The following is a 16,024-nucleotide window of genomic DNA, read 5'->3' on the forward strand; positions in this document are numbered from 1 at the left end:
AAAATCATGTCTAAAATTATGTGTTAAACCTATCGGACAGTTCACAGTGCGGAACTTCCATACGCGGTGTGGAGGCGGCGTCCTTTGTTTATCGTGTTAATCTAACACATAATTTGATCAATTTTACTTGTACTATACGGTCTAATACATTAATAGTAAAACAAACAGGGCCTATGCCCTAGTCAAAAGGAAAAGAAGAGGCATGAACTCAGTGGACAATATTTCTTAGCTCATCAGCAGATTACATAATGCTTCGAATTTCAGTTTTTTAACAAAAATTTTGCAGGAGATGACTTTCCCACTTGTTTTTTAGGAGAGTGTTTGTCCTTGCTTAGAAACTTTCAAATAGGTAACGTCTAGTCAGAATTCCAGTATATTACAGTACATGGAGAAGAAAATCAAGTATTCTCGACATTCAGTGCTGACTATCTAAAATTAAATTCTCTTGGACCAAGAATAAATTTCAGATGAATGTTCAGATGTTCAGACAGATGTATTAGAATGTGTAGATAAATGATGATGATGCTATAAAGACACTAAAATAAAAAAATTCAAGGGAAAATTTTACAGGGTAAAAGTTGTAAAAGAATGAAGAATAGAACGTTTTTTTTCAAAACAATCACTTTATTTTCAGTGAATCCATTAACTAGGTTATCTTACAGAAAAATTTTGAGATGCATCAAAAACCCTAAACACAATGCGCCTCACTTGAGAGACTGATGGTCAACTTACAAAACGAGAATAAACTATCAAACGATTTTGACTAACCCACAGCAATTTTAATCATTGGGTATCAAAAGAGAACCTCTGGTTCAACCGTGAAAACTGAAATACCCGGTGAGAAGTTCATAGAATCTAACTTAGAAATTCAAGATGAGAGAGAGAACTGAGAGGTCGTATTCATAGTCTATCTTTAAAAAGCTCCTTTTCTTACGGACACCCAGTATGGTTTTTAGTGTGATTAATGAGGCTTTTGAAATAGCATCAATAGAGGGACGATTTTAACAGGCCTTGATTAAAATTCAAAAGAGTAACTTTGAAAATAGATCCTTACAAGGGATTACAAAGATTTAACACTATAAAAAATACAAAGCATAAAATAAAAAAAATTGAAAAACTTTAAGGTAGGTACAAACCTATCTTAAAATTTTTAAAAGTAGCAATATATTCCATGAGGGGATAGTGGCAAGGCGTCCACCAAGAAACTTAACGATATCAGTTGCCCAATAACTTTTGGAGAGACAGGCACATGAGGCACTGAAGGAGCGACATATATGTATGTATGCAATATTTCCTCTTTTGAAGTTTAAATTTTTTGCTGTGGCAAATCATTGTAATCCCTCGCAAGGACCCATTCGAAATTTGCACTGTTGAATTTTACCCGAAGTTTGTAGAAAATGTCCTTTTTATGATGCTATATTAGAGGTTTCCTTCATCATAATGTGAACTAGATAGCGCCTTCCAAAAGAAAGGAATTATTGAAGGTAAGACTATGAATATGACCCTAGTGCCTCACAATCTTAAGGCATTGATTAAATCAAGAATAAACCCATCACACTTAATATCACTAAAACAAGATTTTCATTCAACTACAAACTTCAAGTCGCTGGTTGTAGTTGTGTACCTTTCACTTGAGATCTTAACACCTATCTCTTACATTTCTAAGTTTGAAGAGCTCTTGATAATGCTCACCTTTGTCATCTTTACCACCATAAGAAGGAAGAGCGCTACAGAACTGACACAATAAAATTGACATGATTGAATCTGAAGTCTAGTACGGCTCTGCCTACCTACGCTAATTCGATACATTTATCGAGGTACATTAAATTTTCCAAATTTTGAATATCTTAAATTTTTCCTGTTGTATCATCGAGATGGAGAAGAGAAAACTCGGCTTTAAAACAGTTCAAGCAGCCAAAGTTATATTTTCAGCCTGCGATTACCGTCTAGAGTCAAAATCTTGTGAGTTTTATTTTCTTTCAGGAAAACTAATTAAATTGTTTCTCTTTAAAATGGGATGATTTTTATAAAATGAGTGACAAAAATTCACAGATAATTTCAAAAAGAACTGTTGAGTAGTTTTCCTGTAAAAAAATAAAACATACGTGAAGACTTATGACATTGAAATCTGAGATAGTAGACATATTTGGACTTCCATCATTGATGAGTGAATTCCTTGGGCTCTCTCCGATACTGATACTCTTCACTTACAGGAAAAAAAAATCTACCTAAAAAGGAAATTGTATGTAAATCAAATTCTTTTGTCTTGTAAATGCGTCCTGTTTGTTCAGCGCTCGCTCCACCTTTCCATAACTGAAATGCAACTTTTCTGATAATAACATTGGATAGAGTATTTAATAAAATGAGCTTCTGTGACTTGCACAGCACAGTTCTCTGGCTAAGCTTTGTAAATTATGGTTTGGCGATCATGTTCATGAGGATATCTCTCTGTAACCCAGGGTTTCTCTAGAATTTTCTCCTCTGTCTCCTTCAGCTTATGGTGGGGATGAAAGGTCCCTGCTTGATTTTTTTAGTGTAACTGTTTCGTTGGATCTGTCGCACTTGCCCATGGACTAACATTTGATAAGTAATCAAGAGAATAAAAGATTCGGAGAGCCATCATGATTAAAACATTATCTTTCTTTCTTGACTTAACTGTATGCTGTTCTGGAAAATGATTGGAATTGCCATACAATATTGTGTCTCTGATATTAAAATAACTATGGTGAGTGAAACTGAGCCTCTTTAAATTCTTAAAGAAATCGTATTACCAAATTCAAGTTCTTGCGCAAGACACAACTTTAGATCAGAGCCCAAAACACAACTTTGAATACATCCAGTCCAGCGACTATTTTATTGTATGTTTCAACAACTCAGATTTCACAATTTTTGATTGGGCCACTAGGCAAGGTCTAGCCTAGAATAAAAGTCACATGTTTCCTCTTCAAAATCTTATGTAAAAAACAATTTACAGACGGGAACTTCGGAAAACGACTCCTGAACAAAATTTTAAAAAAATCTTTAGTATGGATCAAACTTCAGTTGAATGATACGAATGATGTCATTTGCATTTTTGCCATTTGACCAATGTTAGTGGTGAACACTTATACCTTGTTAAGGAGTTGATTTCCAGGCATTCCGATGAGCGATTCCTTTTCTTCTTGAAATTTTAAAAAGGAAACATGTCAAGTACTGCTTTAATTAATACCCTTTCTAGAGGCCCATTGAGGGGGATTCTGGCTGGGCCTATAATAATTCAGGTGTGCTCACTTCTCGAGCCGGGGGCTATCTGTGCAAACAGCAGCATAACTATGATCAGTGCTCTAGGTTAGCTATTTGTCTAGATGAAACAGAGTGAAGAGACGAACTTGCCCATGTTTTATGGGCCTTTCTGGGAACTTCCTTAATTATTTCTCTCCTGGCAGCTGGTGGAAAAGGACAGTCCTAACAACAATATTCCATCTGTGTTATTTCTATTCACTGTCTTTTTTAAAATAGTAAAACGTCTATTACTCAGTAAAAAACCAAAAGGCAAGGATGTCAAGTAGACACTAGGTGATCTGACCGTGACGGCAACAAAAAGAAATATTTCTTCTTTAAATGTATGAATTAATTTGCGAGCAGACTCAAAAGTAAAACTGAGGGAAAAAGAGAGGGGTAAACTAAACGTCTTGAATGACACGAGAATAAACCTTTCTCAAAATACTACTGAATTCTTGGATCTCTTGTTCACTGAAAGTAAAAAACCAATTTCCTGCGATTTATACACAAAGAAGCAAGAAAAATATAGCGGTGAGGTCAATTTTCGCCGATGAAAAAACAACAAAAATGTTTCGACAGTAAAACTCATGCAAAACTGTGAAGATAGCTTGCGTGGGTCCCATTGCCAAACATGCAGGCACTTACACCACGACTGGACAGAAATTACGCTGATAAAAGTGTCTGTTTTCAGAAAATTTCCAGAATGTATCCATAAATGTTAGAATCTGACGCAAAAATTAATTCAGAACAAAAAATGATTATGAAAAATTGAAAAGAAAATGGAAAATGACCGTTGAAACACAGCTGGAGAATGAGCAGGGCTGACAGAAAAATCTACAAAAGCTATGTAAAATTGCAAAGAGAGCTCTGAAAATAGATCCTGAAATTGACGGAGAGTTGGAAGACGGTTGGTGACCACTGAATCTATTCAAAGAAGAAGCACACTAAATGACCTACAACCAATAGATTTGCATTTGGACAAGTTCAAACACAATTTATAATGATGAAAGAAGTTGTTTAGGATGGGGAGAATTGCCCGAGGACATTCTACTAAACCAAAACAGATATTGCAAACTTCACCCGCAGAGTTAAAAAACTTTGATTTGACAACTCAAATAATATTGTAGTTGTATCTCGTATTTGCTTGATACTTATAGACTCGAGGGTGTGAAGAATTTTTAGGAGAAATTATTCAAAGAAAACTTATTCTGCCAACACAGTACAGTTAGTTTTACACCTTCATCAAGCTCAGTTGAAACTGGTTTGGGGAGGCAGAGTGAGCTATTCTCTAACCACACATGAGTTTAACTGAAGAGCATCAAAGTAGTTTAACACAAGTTTACCCCTGTAGACAAAGTGCAAAGAAACATCGGTTTGTAATAATAAAAATTTACAACTTTGACGACTGATAACAAAAGTTATCAGTTGTAACAAGTGCACAAGTCAATACTTCTGTAAAATAAAGCGACAAAATCACTGATAGACGGAATCACATTGGATTACCATTGATATTTTAGCTTCATTGATTCTCCTCTTCACTGTCGCGATTCGAAAATGTTAAAAACTCTCAAATTTGAATATTACGGTATTCAAAGTTCTCTTCAGGGTCAGTGCATTTGAAAGATTTAAAATCGCAAAAACATTAAAATAACACGGAATGTCTTTCTATGCAGGAGTCTTTAAATGCTTTCCTTGATATAAAGAACGCTTTTAAGATGCCAAAAATGTTGGATATCATTCATATTCTTAGGCTGTGACAGTTTTTCTTTGATGGTTCATTTTTTAATGATGCTAACAAAGCATTAGCAGTTTAATGATCATTCATACAAACTGTGCGGCTATGGTCATAAAAATTATAGATCGAACTAATCCCTGCTTAACTAATTTTCTTCATAATAATCTAAATAGAAGAAGAAATAGAGGTATGTTACAGCTGCATTCAAACCAGTGACGTGGCGTGCTTTATGGTGATTTATCTACCATTTCAACTTACAGAAGAGAATCAATTATTAAGGTGTTCACAATGAGCACCCCACTAATCGATTCTCTACCATAGCTCCAAATGGAAAATTCTTGATAGACAATGATTCACACTTTGCCACTGATTCAAACCATGAAAACACTAGCATAGACCTACGATTGACAGTAGAATGTAAGGAGTTCTCATATAGTGTGCAATGTACATTTATGAGAAAATTCCCCTAGACCAGTGAAGAATTTTTAATCCATACATTAATGTAAATTTCAATGTGATGCCTCAGACACTAGTTTCGGACTTCGAGACTCTTGTAGTTATATTTTTTTTAAATAATTATGCGTTTATTTTCAAACTCAAATTTTTTCCCTCTTCCGCACTGCTCTAAGGAAACACTTGATAAATTGAATAATAGGGTGGTCTTACAGTCCCATCCATAACTCATACAAATGCAGTAAATATACCGAGAGACATACACGAAGATCATTAAAATGCTATTCAAGTTTATAAGATCGACAAAAAAGAAGGTAAATCAAACCCTTTCACTTTCCAGAGGAACTTTGAACATGACTTGATCATATATTCAGTTTTTCTGTGCTGGAGGCTCTGCCAAAAAAATGAAACTTTCACTGAATTTCTGGCAAGCAAACGGAAACAACATCGTATTCAAATAAAATAAAATAAAATAAACCTTGGCTCTGATTTGTGGAAAAATTTTGTGAGTAGGCATTGGACGGTGCCAAATATTCAACCAAAAAAACCTGTTGACTGCTTGAGTCTGCAACTTATTTCAAAAATTATTCTATTTCCTTAAAGAATCCCTTCCTTGAACACAAATCGCTGTGTAATGGTGGGCAGATGGCAAAGGGCGCAAATTTTGAAAATTCCGATTTTAAAAAACAGAGAGCCCCATTCAAGGTGTATTCTTTTTCAATGAATCATGTGGGCTCTGGTTTGAGATACGTGGATTCTTAATCAAGATTGGCTATTTACAGCTCGGAGATATTAAAGAAACTATACAATCTAAATAAGAAAATTTTGATGTTAAACTTTTCGATATTTACACGTGAATAAAAATAAATAAACAATTAGATTTAAAAGATATCACATTCCGATGTACGCCTCTTAACGCTAATACCTAAATGACTTTTTATGACTTCCGCCAAGATCAGGGACTCCTTTTCTTGAGGAGTTCCTCTTCCCTATGGTTCATTGCAAGGAAATATATCATAATAATGGTTTACAAAGTTGCGAAATAAAAAAAAGCCTGGCCCCTCGCAAATATAAATGGGTGGGTTAAGTAAGACTGGCTTACCTATTTTTTCTTTCATAATGTGTTGATAGTCATTTTAAACTTAAAACTACTATCAATACATCAAGGAAGAAAACATACGTAATTCAATCTCAAACTAAGCAACCTGATAAGATTAATTCCACCGAGGTCATTAAGTAGTTGAGATAGTCACATTGATTCCTAGGTTGCCGTTTTCTGCAAACAATTGAGCGATGTTTGTGTCAAAAACCAAGCAGTCTGAGTTCACGATTGCAGAAGAGACTCCTTCGTGAATGCTGCGCGGAGTGGCTTCCCACGACAAACGCCTGCGTCTGCTGTTCAATTCTAACCTGTTGATCAAAAAAATATGTGTTCATTCCTGTGGAATCTTTTTACCTCTTCATACGCAAACGGTTCAGTTGAAATCCAGAAAATATAACTAAAATATTCGCAAACAAAACGAAACGAGAGGAATGATTAAAATAGAGGTAAATGATAGGCATTGGCTGAGATGATAATCGGCTTCATTAAATTTGCCTGTTTATAAATTTCTTTTAAAACTGATGGGTTCAATCCATTTTCGGCTCTAATTAAAACATACACTGGACATTTGCGTTTTTTAGAATTTTTCAATTCAAAGTCTGTCTTCTTTGATTATAAAAGTCGCCTTTTTAACCACAAAGTCTAGTATATGAATCCAACATTAATCAGGGTAAAATGCAGGATATTTTGTTTGTTTTGAAACACTTTCTTCATGCCTCATACAAGAGGTGAAATGTGAAGTAACCGGACACATTACAAGGCTGCTACGGAATTTACACAATAAAATTCCTTGACACATCTTGGTAAAAATCCCTGGCAAGATACACCACATGGATGGAAAAGACATAATTTGAGATAGTTTTAAGGCAAAATTTGTTATTCGAAACATCAAACCCATTCTATGAGGCAAAGAAAGACAATTTAACAATTATGCCCCGGCACTTTCGTTATTTTCCTTGAAATTTTCAGGTTTTCTCTGACCTGTCAATCCTGGCATCATTATCAGACTTACAAGAAAAAGGTATTTTCTTTAAGCAACAATCATTGAAGAATGAATAATTTTTGAATGAGAAGAGGATCTTGTTCTTTGAGCACAACTAACTACCCTTGAGAGTTGGCTCCATCGAAAAGAAGAAATGATAAAATTTAAGCTATACCTCACCAATATTGGTCACAATTAGCCTGATGTGATAAACAGTCCATGCACTGATAGTGGCCACAGGCCAAATGGACCATAAAGAGCATCAAGAACAACACACGATGGCAATAGTGGCCTTGAAGATAGGGGTATTTCTATTTTCAGACGAAATATTTGCTTTATGGGCGTTACAATTGAGAGCTCAAAATAAGTAACTTTAAAATCGTTATTCGCAGGTTAATTTCTTGGAAAAATTCAAGTTGAATTCCCGGGAACTAATTGCACTGTCTTACTTTTTAAAAATGTAAAAATTTGAAATTACTGCACATACTTAATCGTTCAAGGACCATCCTGAACGCCATTCATTCAAGACTGCTCATCACAGTTGTAATAACTAAGGATGGGAAACCGGACGGCCCCAATATGATTATTTTCAGGAAGTTATAGAGAAGTGATTTAGGGTTCTCATCATACATTGAGTGTTGTTTGAACCACTTATTAGGTAAAGTTGAGGAAGATCTTTCCATGAACAGTCAAAAGATCAAATTACCTGTATGCGAAACCTTCCGCTTCCTTCCTTGACCCAATAAGTTGAACAATAGCGAAGAATTGGTGATGACCATCGTACTTTTGTTGTTTCTCTAGAATGAGCATGAAGTTATGATTGAAGCAAGATTGCATCATGACCCAATCAACAGCTCCCGGTACATTGATGTCTGTGGCAAGAAAGACAATATCCTCACCTGAAGAGAGAGAGAAAAGAGAAAATGAAAAGACACATTCTTCATCTGAGGTAGATTTGAATTAGAACCCACCACTACGGTAGCATCAGGTAAGGGGTTAATAAAAGGCTCACCTTCAACGAGCCACAGAAAAATTATGAAAAGACAAGTGGCCAAAAACAGGTTAAATGCAGGGTTCCTAGTTATTATCCTATTTTTAGATTCCCTGTGTTTTCCCTGCAGTATTTGCGGAAAATTACTCTCTACTAAAACGCAACTGTCGCAGAGGCGCAACTCAACCATCCTGCCGAGATCAAGGTTGCTGACAACTTAAAAAAGGTACCTTTGACTTGTGAAAATCTGTCCATCTTCGCTATTTCACAGTACTATTTTACAAAATATTGGGCATACCTACTGTTCTTAAAATGGATAAACTTTTTAAAAGCATACTTTACGTCACTTTCATGAAAATTTTTGACTGCTTCATGTAATCAGATGAATAGTAATTCTTTGACGTTGAAACACCTGTCATAAAAATTTGTTGATCAAGATATTTACCTAAGAAATCAACGTGCGCTATTGGCTGTGAATAGCTATTTAAAACTGCAAAAAGATGACAGGCAGCTTTTAGCTTTGACTGTTTTGCCCAGTAAATATTTTCACTGATACTTTTTCTTTTAAATTCCAGAGTTAACATATCCCCTATATTTTCCCCTATAATTCAAAATCCATATATTTTCCCTCTGAATTCAATTCCTGTACTTTCCCTCAAAAAATTCAATTCCCTAGATTTTCCCAATCCCCCCCCCCCCCCCCCACCATTGAAACCCTGTACATGGTGCTTAGCAGCATTCAGCTGTAAAATATCCACATTTACTTACAAGACAGGGGATGGGGGACATAGTAACACACTAGTGATAAAAAATTAGTGGTCAGACAGTAAAAAACCTAACACATACAAAAATTCAAGTGCAAACTGCATAACATGTTTCACTCGGAAGCTCCTTGTATTAGAAAATTTGGCAGCTCTGGATGCGTTCCAGTATGAGCAAGTTTTACTTTACTCACATAGGGTGTTCAAAAAGTTTTGCACCCTTCCGGATTTTGAGCGAACGAAAGCAGCTATTGATTTGAAGTTTATGTGTACTTAAAGTAGACGTAATTACCAATGAAACAAGACCAAGAACAACTCTCTAGCTTAAAAAATGACAGAGATACAGGGTTTTGAAAATGACATGTAGCATGACCGCCTCCAGGATTTTTAGCTACAAATATGTTTATCAAGGGAAAAAAGTTAAATGAGAATTGAGTGTTTTTATTGAAAAAACTTACAAAATCTTACGGAAATTGACGAACTTCAAGTTTCTTCATCGGATGACACGGATGACTCAACATTCGGCTGTTTTTCGAAGTATTTTCCACCACTTTGAACACAAAACTTCAGCCGCTCTGTCCAATTCACAAGGATCGTCTTTTCGAAGTCCTCTTGACGGAGAGTTTTGAAGCATTTTTGGACAGCGGTTTTGATCTAGGCTTTGGAATGGCTCTTTCCTGAGTTAAAGAAATTTCTGAGAAGCACACGGTTTGATTCCATAGCCTAGATCAAAACCGCTGTTCGAAAAGCTTCAAAATCCTCCGTCAAGAAGACTTCGAAAAGACGATCCTTGTGAATTGGACAGAGCGGCTGAAGCTTTGTGTTCAAAGTGGTGGAAAATACTTCGAAAAACAGCCGAATGTTGAGTCATCCGTGTCATCCGATGAAGAAACTTGAAGTTCGTCAATTTCCGTAAGATTTTGTAAGTTTTTTCAATAAAAACACTCAATTCTCATTTAACTTTTTTTCCCTTGATAAACATATTTGTAGCTAAAAATCCTGGAGGCGGTCACGCTACATGTCATTTTCAAAACCCTGTATCTCTGTCATTTTTTAAGCTAGAGAGTTGTTCTTGGTCTTGTTTTATTGGTAATTACGTCTTCTTTAAGCATACATAAACCGCAAATCGATAGCTGCTTTTGTTCCCTCAAAATCCGGAAGTGTGCAAAACTTTTTGAACACCCTATGTAGTAACAAAAGAGGAGAGGAAAAAAAGGATTGCCTTTGGCAAAAAGGAACCAAGAGCATTCCGATGTTACTGGGGATTGTGCAACCCCCGTTCTTTGCAATCAAATTACTGTAGTCATGCAAAAATTTTTTACCAAGGTAATTTTGAATTTTTAGTTTATTGGAAGTAAGTACAGATAAAACTTGTAAAGATGATCAGCTAATAATTGCGAAGTAAAAAAAGTTGCATAATCTTAGCGAAATTGGAATGCTCTTGGTTTCTTTTTGCAAAATGCAATCTAGGCGTAGTCCACCTCAAGTTAATTGTCATGCCTTCACATGTTTTCGATGGTTGGTTTCATTTTGGTTTGTTCGAAAAGTTAAAATTTACTGATTCTGATAATAAAAACTGTGAATGTGAAACAATTAAAAAGGAAAAAGAAAAACTGTAAAAAAATGAGGAATAAAAAAAAAAAAAAAATCGATAATCTAAGGAAAAGAAAACTGGAATAAAATAGATCTGTAAGCAAAAAAAAAAAAAAAAAAACAATAGAAATGAGAAACTAGGAATGGAAAACAAATTGCCCCTCACTAAATTAGTAGACAGAGATAATGCCCAAGAGAGCAGTGCCAATCAGCATCCACAGGAAATGAATTAAACAGCGGTACATCAAAATATGTACATACTTGTAAAATAATTTATAAAAAATAAAGTTCAACGACACCAAGCTGTGTTGTCCTTTCCATTTGGTAGAATATAACGACGGTTAAACTCCCAAACCAGGTATCTCAGTTTGCAATGTTTTAGACTTCCTGTCATACCTCCTTTTTTAAACAGAAAACCACTTAGCTTTCATTCATTAAAAATTTCGAGATTTTTCTGCTCTAAGCAAAGAGGATCTTGTGGAAACTTTGCGAGATTATGTTAATTTTCTCTCAGACAAAAAAAGAAAATGGGAGCGGAAATTTTCAGACTCCGCAAATGAGATGTGTGGTTCAGGAGTTCCACCGTCAATAAGTTTTTCCGCTAGAATGTAAATAATAAGCATTTGGGCTTGCCTTCTGTCTAGGCAAGTTCCAAGCCACATGAAACGAATAATGATGCCATAAAAATAAATAAATAATGAAAGAAAAGTAAAAACTGTGAATGCTAATTTTTCACTTACAAGGAATTTAATACAATGAAATAAAAAATGGAAGAGAATTTTGTACCCATGATACCTTTCACTCTCTTTCTATTTCTTTGTATTAGATACCCCTATTATTCACTTGTTCAAATTCAAGAAATTTGACCATTTCCAGTATACTCTGCATGTTCTACATGAACTCTCAAAGAGAGAACGTTTCTTGCAGCGCTTCACTTCTGGCAATGTTTAGTTCTTCACTTCCTTGGGACTGCTGATGACGTGTCTAACAGCGGATACCGGCAGCCACCCAAAGTGTATAATTAGTTTATAGTTATTCAGTGTATAGTTTAACTCTTTTGATTCTCACAGTTTCTTTGGTCCTCTCTCTCTCGATGTGATGTAATTGTATTTCTTCTGTAAACCTTTTGATGGCAAAAAAAACAAACAAAAAAAACAACTTCCTTGGGAGAAGCTAACTTATCGGCCTACTATCAACATTTACTCAGTACTATTCAGCAACTCTTACTATACTTTACCTTGCAAGGTTGTGATGGATTTGTGAGTGCACATGAGGTGTGGCATGACCTGCTCGACAGTGCCTTGCCATTTGCAAGACGCCCCTGGACAAGGACAAGTGTAAGGCCTGTACTGACAGAATTCTTCGTGCTCGATTTTTTCCGTGTGGAGAAGCGAGATAGTACAGCCCGATGTGGCATACTTGCACGGGAATAAAACGGATCCAGCAACTTTCTCCATGGCCAGATTCCTGATGTTGCCTGCAAGACATAGAGCATGGAGTTAGTAAGGTCAAGCGCAAGGCAGCTTAGTTAAAGCAGAACCTCCTCAAAGTAGAAAATCCTTTTCTACAGAAATTTTTTCCATCCCATTTTCCACTTCGACGGTGTAAGTCGGCAATCACATTACTCAGTTTGCGACGTCGCAGACTTCCTGTCATACCTTATTTTTTATACGGAAAACTACTCAACGGCAATTCTTTAAAATTGTCGTGATTTTTCTTCTCTATGCGAAGAAAATTCTGCAAAAACTTCAAGGAATGATTTCAATTTGTTCTCCTCTAAAAAATAACATAGAGGCGGAGATTTTCAGACACCGCAAATGAGATATGTGATTGCCGACTTACACCGTCGACTTGCTCCAGACATACGTATTTCTTCGCCCTATGAGATTCTAGTTGCCTTAACGTACCTATGATAGTAATTTTGATGAACTTTTCCAAGAAGGATATAACTTTCTTCGTTCTCTCAGGAACGATGTATGAATTTTAAAAAAATAAAAAAGCAGCAGATTTCGATACATAGCTAACAAGATACGCGTTTTCCTAGCCATCAATATGCGCAACAGATTTTCATAAACGAATCCCCATGTGCATAACCCTATAATCATCTACATCAGGAGTGCAGTATGGTAATGTAAGCATCAAGTATCACTTGAAGTTTTATAATTTCCGCTGCTGATTGATTATTATGAGGATATTTTATTTTCTCTAAAGAAAACTGGTTAACTTAAATACTTAAAAGTTTGACGGGATATTCTTCTACTTAACAGTGGAGAAAAATAGTGGACATTTTTGAGTAGTTATGCCCCACAGTTTTCTAGACAACAAATTCTGTATCTGTGACAGGAATCAGCATCTTTGCAAACTGATGTTCATGGTTCCCAATTCTGACTGTCAAAATGCTGTTTTTACTGGATTTATCAATTTAAGAGGCAAGTCTGCAAATTTGACTGGCTATAAGTAGGCAGTCTTGTTTCAATGTTATTTCATTCCCATTAAAGATGTCACCAAAAATGAAGACAACCACTAAATATTCATTTGCACTGGTAGAGTCTTTTCGCAGTGATTACACAATTTTTATCGGAGTCTCAGGTTATAAATCCCCACTTCTTCTGTTCTGCATGCATAAAAAGATGTCGACTTGCCTAAAGATAACAGCTATTAACTGATACGACAAAGTTTACTGAGTATTCAAGTAGCTTACCTAATGGGCCTCGGCAGTTCGGGCAACATGAGAGTTTTGGCCGGCAATTAGAACATACGAGGTGACCACTTTGACATTGAAGAATTGGAGGCAAGACATAATCAAAACATACGGGACACTCAAATAAATTGGAAAGATCTTGACTTAGACCGAGACCAGAGAGATTTGTCGAAGAGCTTCCTCCACTGCTAGAAGAGGAACTCCTCTCATTCCGTTTTTTGCTGACTGGTACCATTCCTGGCGGATTACCGCTCATCCTGTGAAAAAATAAAATAAATGGTTAGGAATCTTGTACTAGTGAGAGAATGAAAACAGAATAGTCACACAGTGAGAATACTAGTCTTGATTCTCCACGCATGACACCATCCTTCATATCACTCAAAAGGTTTATACTTTAGCTATGTGATATGTTCTTTTCCATCATACTATTACGTGAAAAATAATGACAAAAATTCATGTTTTGCGATACTTGCTGTCATTTCATCTAGATTGTCAAACTTTTGAATTCATTGAGATTGGACAATTTAACCTATGACCAATTGTAGGAGGACAACAGTTGTTTGACTGACAAGATATTGTCCATCCAATATAACAATCCATCAACGCTGCTGAATGAAAGTTTTTATTCAAACCTCTTTCACATCTTTGAGTCCTTCCAGCGAAACCGAATGAGTTTAAAGTAATTTATTAGGAAATTTAAGTGCAGTAATACCTCCCACGCTATGCATGGTTACCTTAGATAACTGTCATGAATTTACTTAATGAGAGAAAAATTTTAGGATTTGAAGTAAGGAGAATTCTTGGTTGAAAAATACACATCCTTGTGAAGGATGCGTTTTCTTGATAACAGAGTACAAATGGAGAAGAATGTTTATTCACACTGCAGTATGTTAAGATAATAAATTCCTTAAGACATAGGTCAATCATGGATCTTCCATAGAATAAGTATGTAGTCAATGTAAAATGATGATTTCTAACAAATTCAACTCTTCTAACATATAAAGAAGGAAACTAAGGGCAATACTTAAAGATCATTAGGCATGAACTTTAAAATCTAGCATTTGGCAATATACAGGATGCCTCACACGATGTTAACAATACACGAATGCTTAATTGACTGCAAAACTTGATAAGACAATCTACAATGGGACTCATTTCATCATTTACTTACTCATCAAATTTCTCAGAATATAACAATGATGGAAAAGTGACTGACTTGCGAAATTATTCAATGGGTGACATTGGGTTGATATGACGTGATCTTGGACCAGGAGAAAATGACCAAATTAAAAAGAGGTAAACTCAATGTTGCTACACATCGGTAAATTTCATCGGTGTGCTATATCAATATACCATAATTAGGGGCAAATATTGCACAATTAGAAGTAATTTACATACTTGTAGTGTACTCCAGATTTCAGAAGAATGTGAGGAAATAATGTTTGAGGTTAGAAAGTGAAAGGTGAAGTTGAGCGAGTGATGCAATTAGAGAATTACCTGTGGTTTAATTGAGGCTAAAAGGATAGGCAGGGCGGTTAAAAGTTGATACAAAATTGCAGGGTAAATGATTTAAACTGTGAGAGAGGTCACAGAAATCTATCCTCTTTCACGCATTGTTGATGATGGATCGTCCGAATGATAAACGTTCCGCTTTCCATTACAATCAATATCAACTGCCAGTTGGGCAGAAAGCCTTGCTGAGGCATTAAACACAGATAATAGAGTACTGTAAATGACCAGCAAAAGTAAAAATGAATAATTCATCAGGTATTAGAGGATGGAAGTGCAACTGGTAATTTAGGAAATCGAGAGGACATTTTGTTCCAGCAGTTGAAGATTCAGGGAAACATGGAGTGCAAAGAACTGCTGCTGATAAGTTGTAAAACTCAATGAACATACTTACTTCATGTATTCTGAAGAGTCCAGGAAGAATTGAAAAATCAAATCAACTAATGTCATAGAAGTACGAAAGTCATTATCTGAGAGCTATCTACCTACACTAAATTATCAAAGAGAACGAAACACTATTGATCCACAACTACAATCGCGAGAGCGAATATTCCTGAATTACTAATTCCATCAAGTGGACAGAGATGAGCAATATTTACAGAATATTCATTGTGATTTAGTAATTTCGTAGTAATGGGCAATGAATGGAAGAACGAAAAGGAGAACAATCACGAATTTTATTTGCACCTTGCAAACGCAACGCAAACAACCCCGGGTGTGGAGAGGGGAATGGAGAGGAGGGGAACCACTCTGCAGATTCGTCCACCATTTTGGAATTGTCATTTCAGCGCGAAATTCAAATTTTCGTATTATGATGTAAGGGGGTCCAGTCCTGTCCTCGGAAGGGCTTCCCGTCACAATTTTGACATTTATCGATCCGAATCAGAAAGAACGGTAATTTTGGACCTACGTCGAAACCAACTAGTTCAAAATCAG

General features: G+C 35.8%; 1 protein-coding gene across 1 annotated transcript; it reads right to left on the bottom strand.

The window, feature by feature from the left end:
• Positions 1-603: 603 nt before the first annotated feature.
• On the bottom strand, positions 604-15,815 carry LOC109038624 (E3 ubiquitin-protein ligase SIAH1A). The gene is made up of 5 exons (XM_019053733.2): positions 15,483-15,815; positions 13,580-13,836; positions 12,116-12,355; positions 8,240-8,432; positions 604-6,859 (listed from the first exon to the last, which is right to left on the bottom strand). Exons 1-5 carry the CDS (start codon positions 15,536-15,538, stop codon positions 6,682-6,684), a joined length of 924 nt encoding a protein of 307 aa, XP_018909278.1. The 5' UTR covers positions 15,539-15,815; the 3' UTR covers positions 604-6,681.
• Between the last annotated feature and the right edge of the window lie 209 nt (positions 15,816-16,024).

This window comes from Bemisia tabaci, chromosome 6 (assembly GCF_918797505.1).
Source record: "Bemisia tabaci chromosome 6, PGI_BMITA_v3".
Taxonomy (NCBI): Eukaryota; Metazoa; Arthropoda; class Insecta; order Hemiptera; family Aleyrodidae; genus Bemisia; species Bemisia tabaci.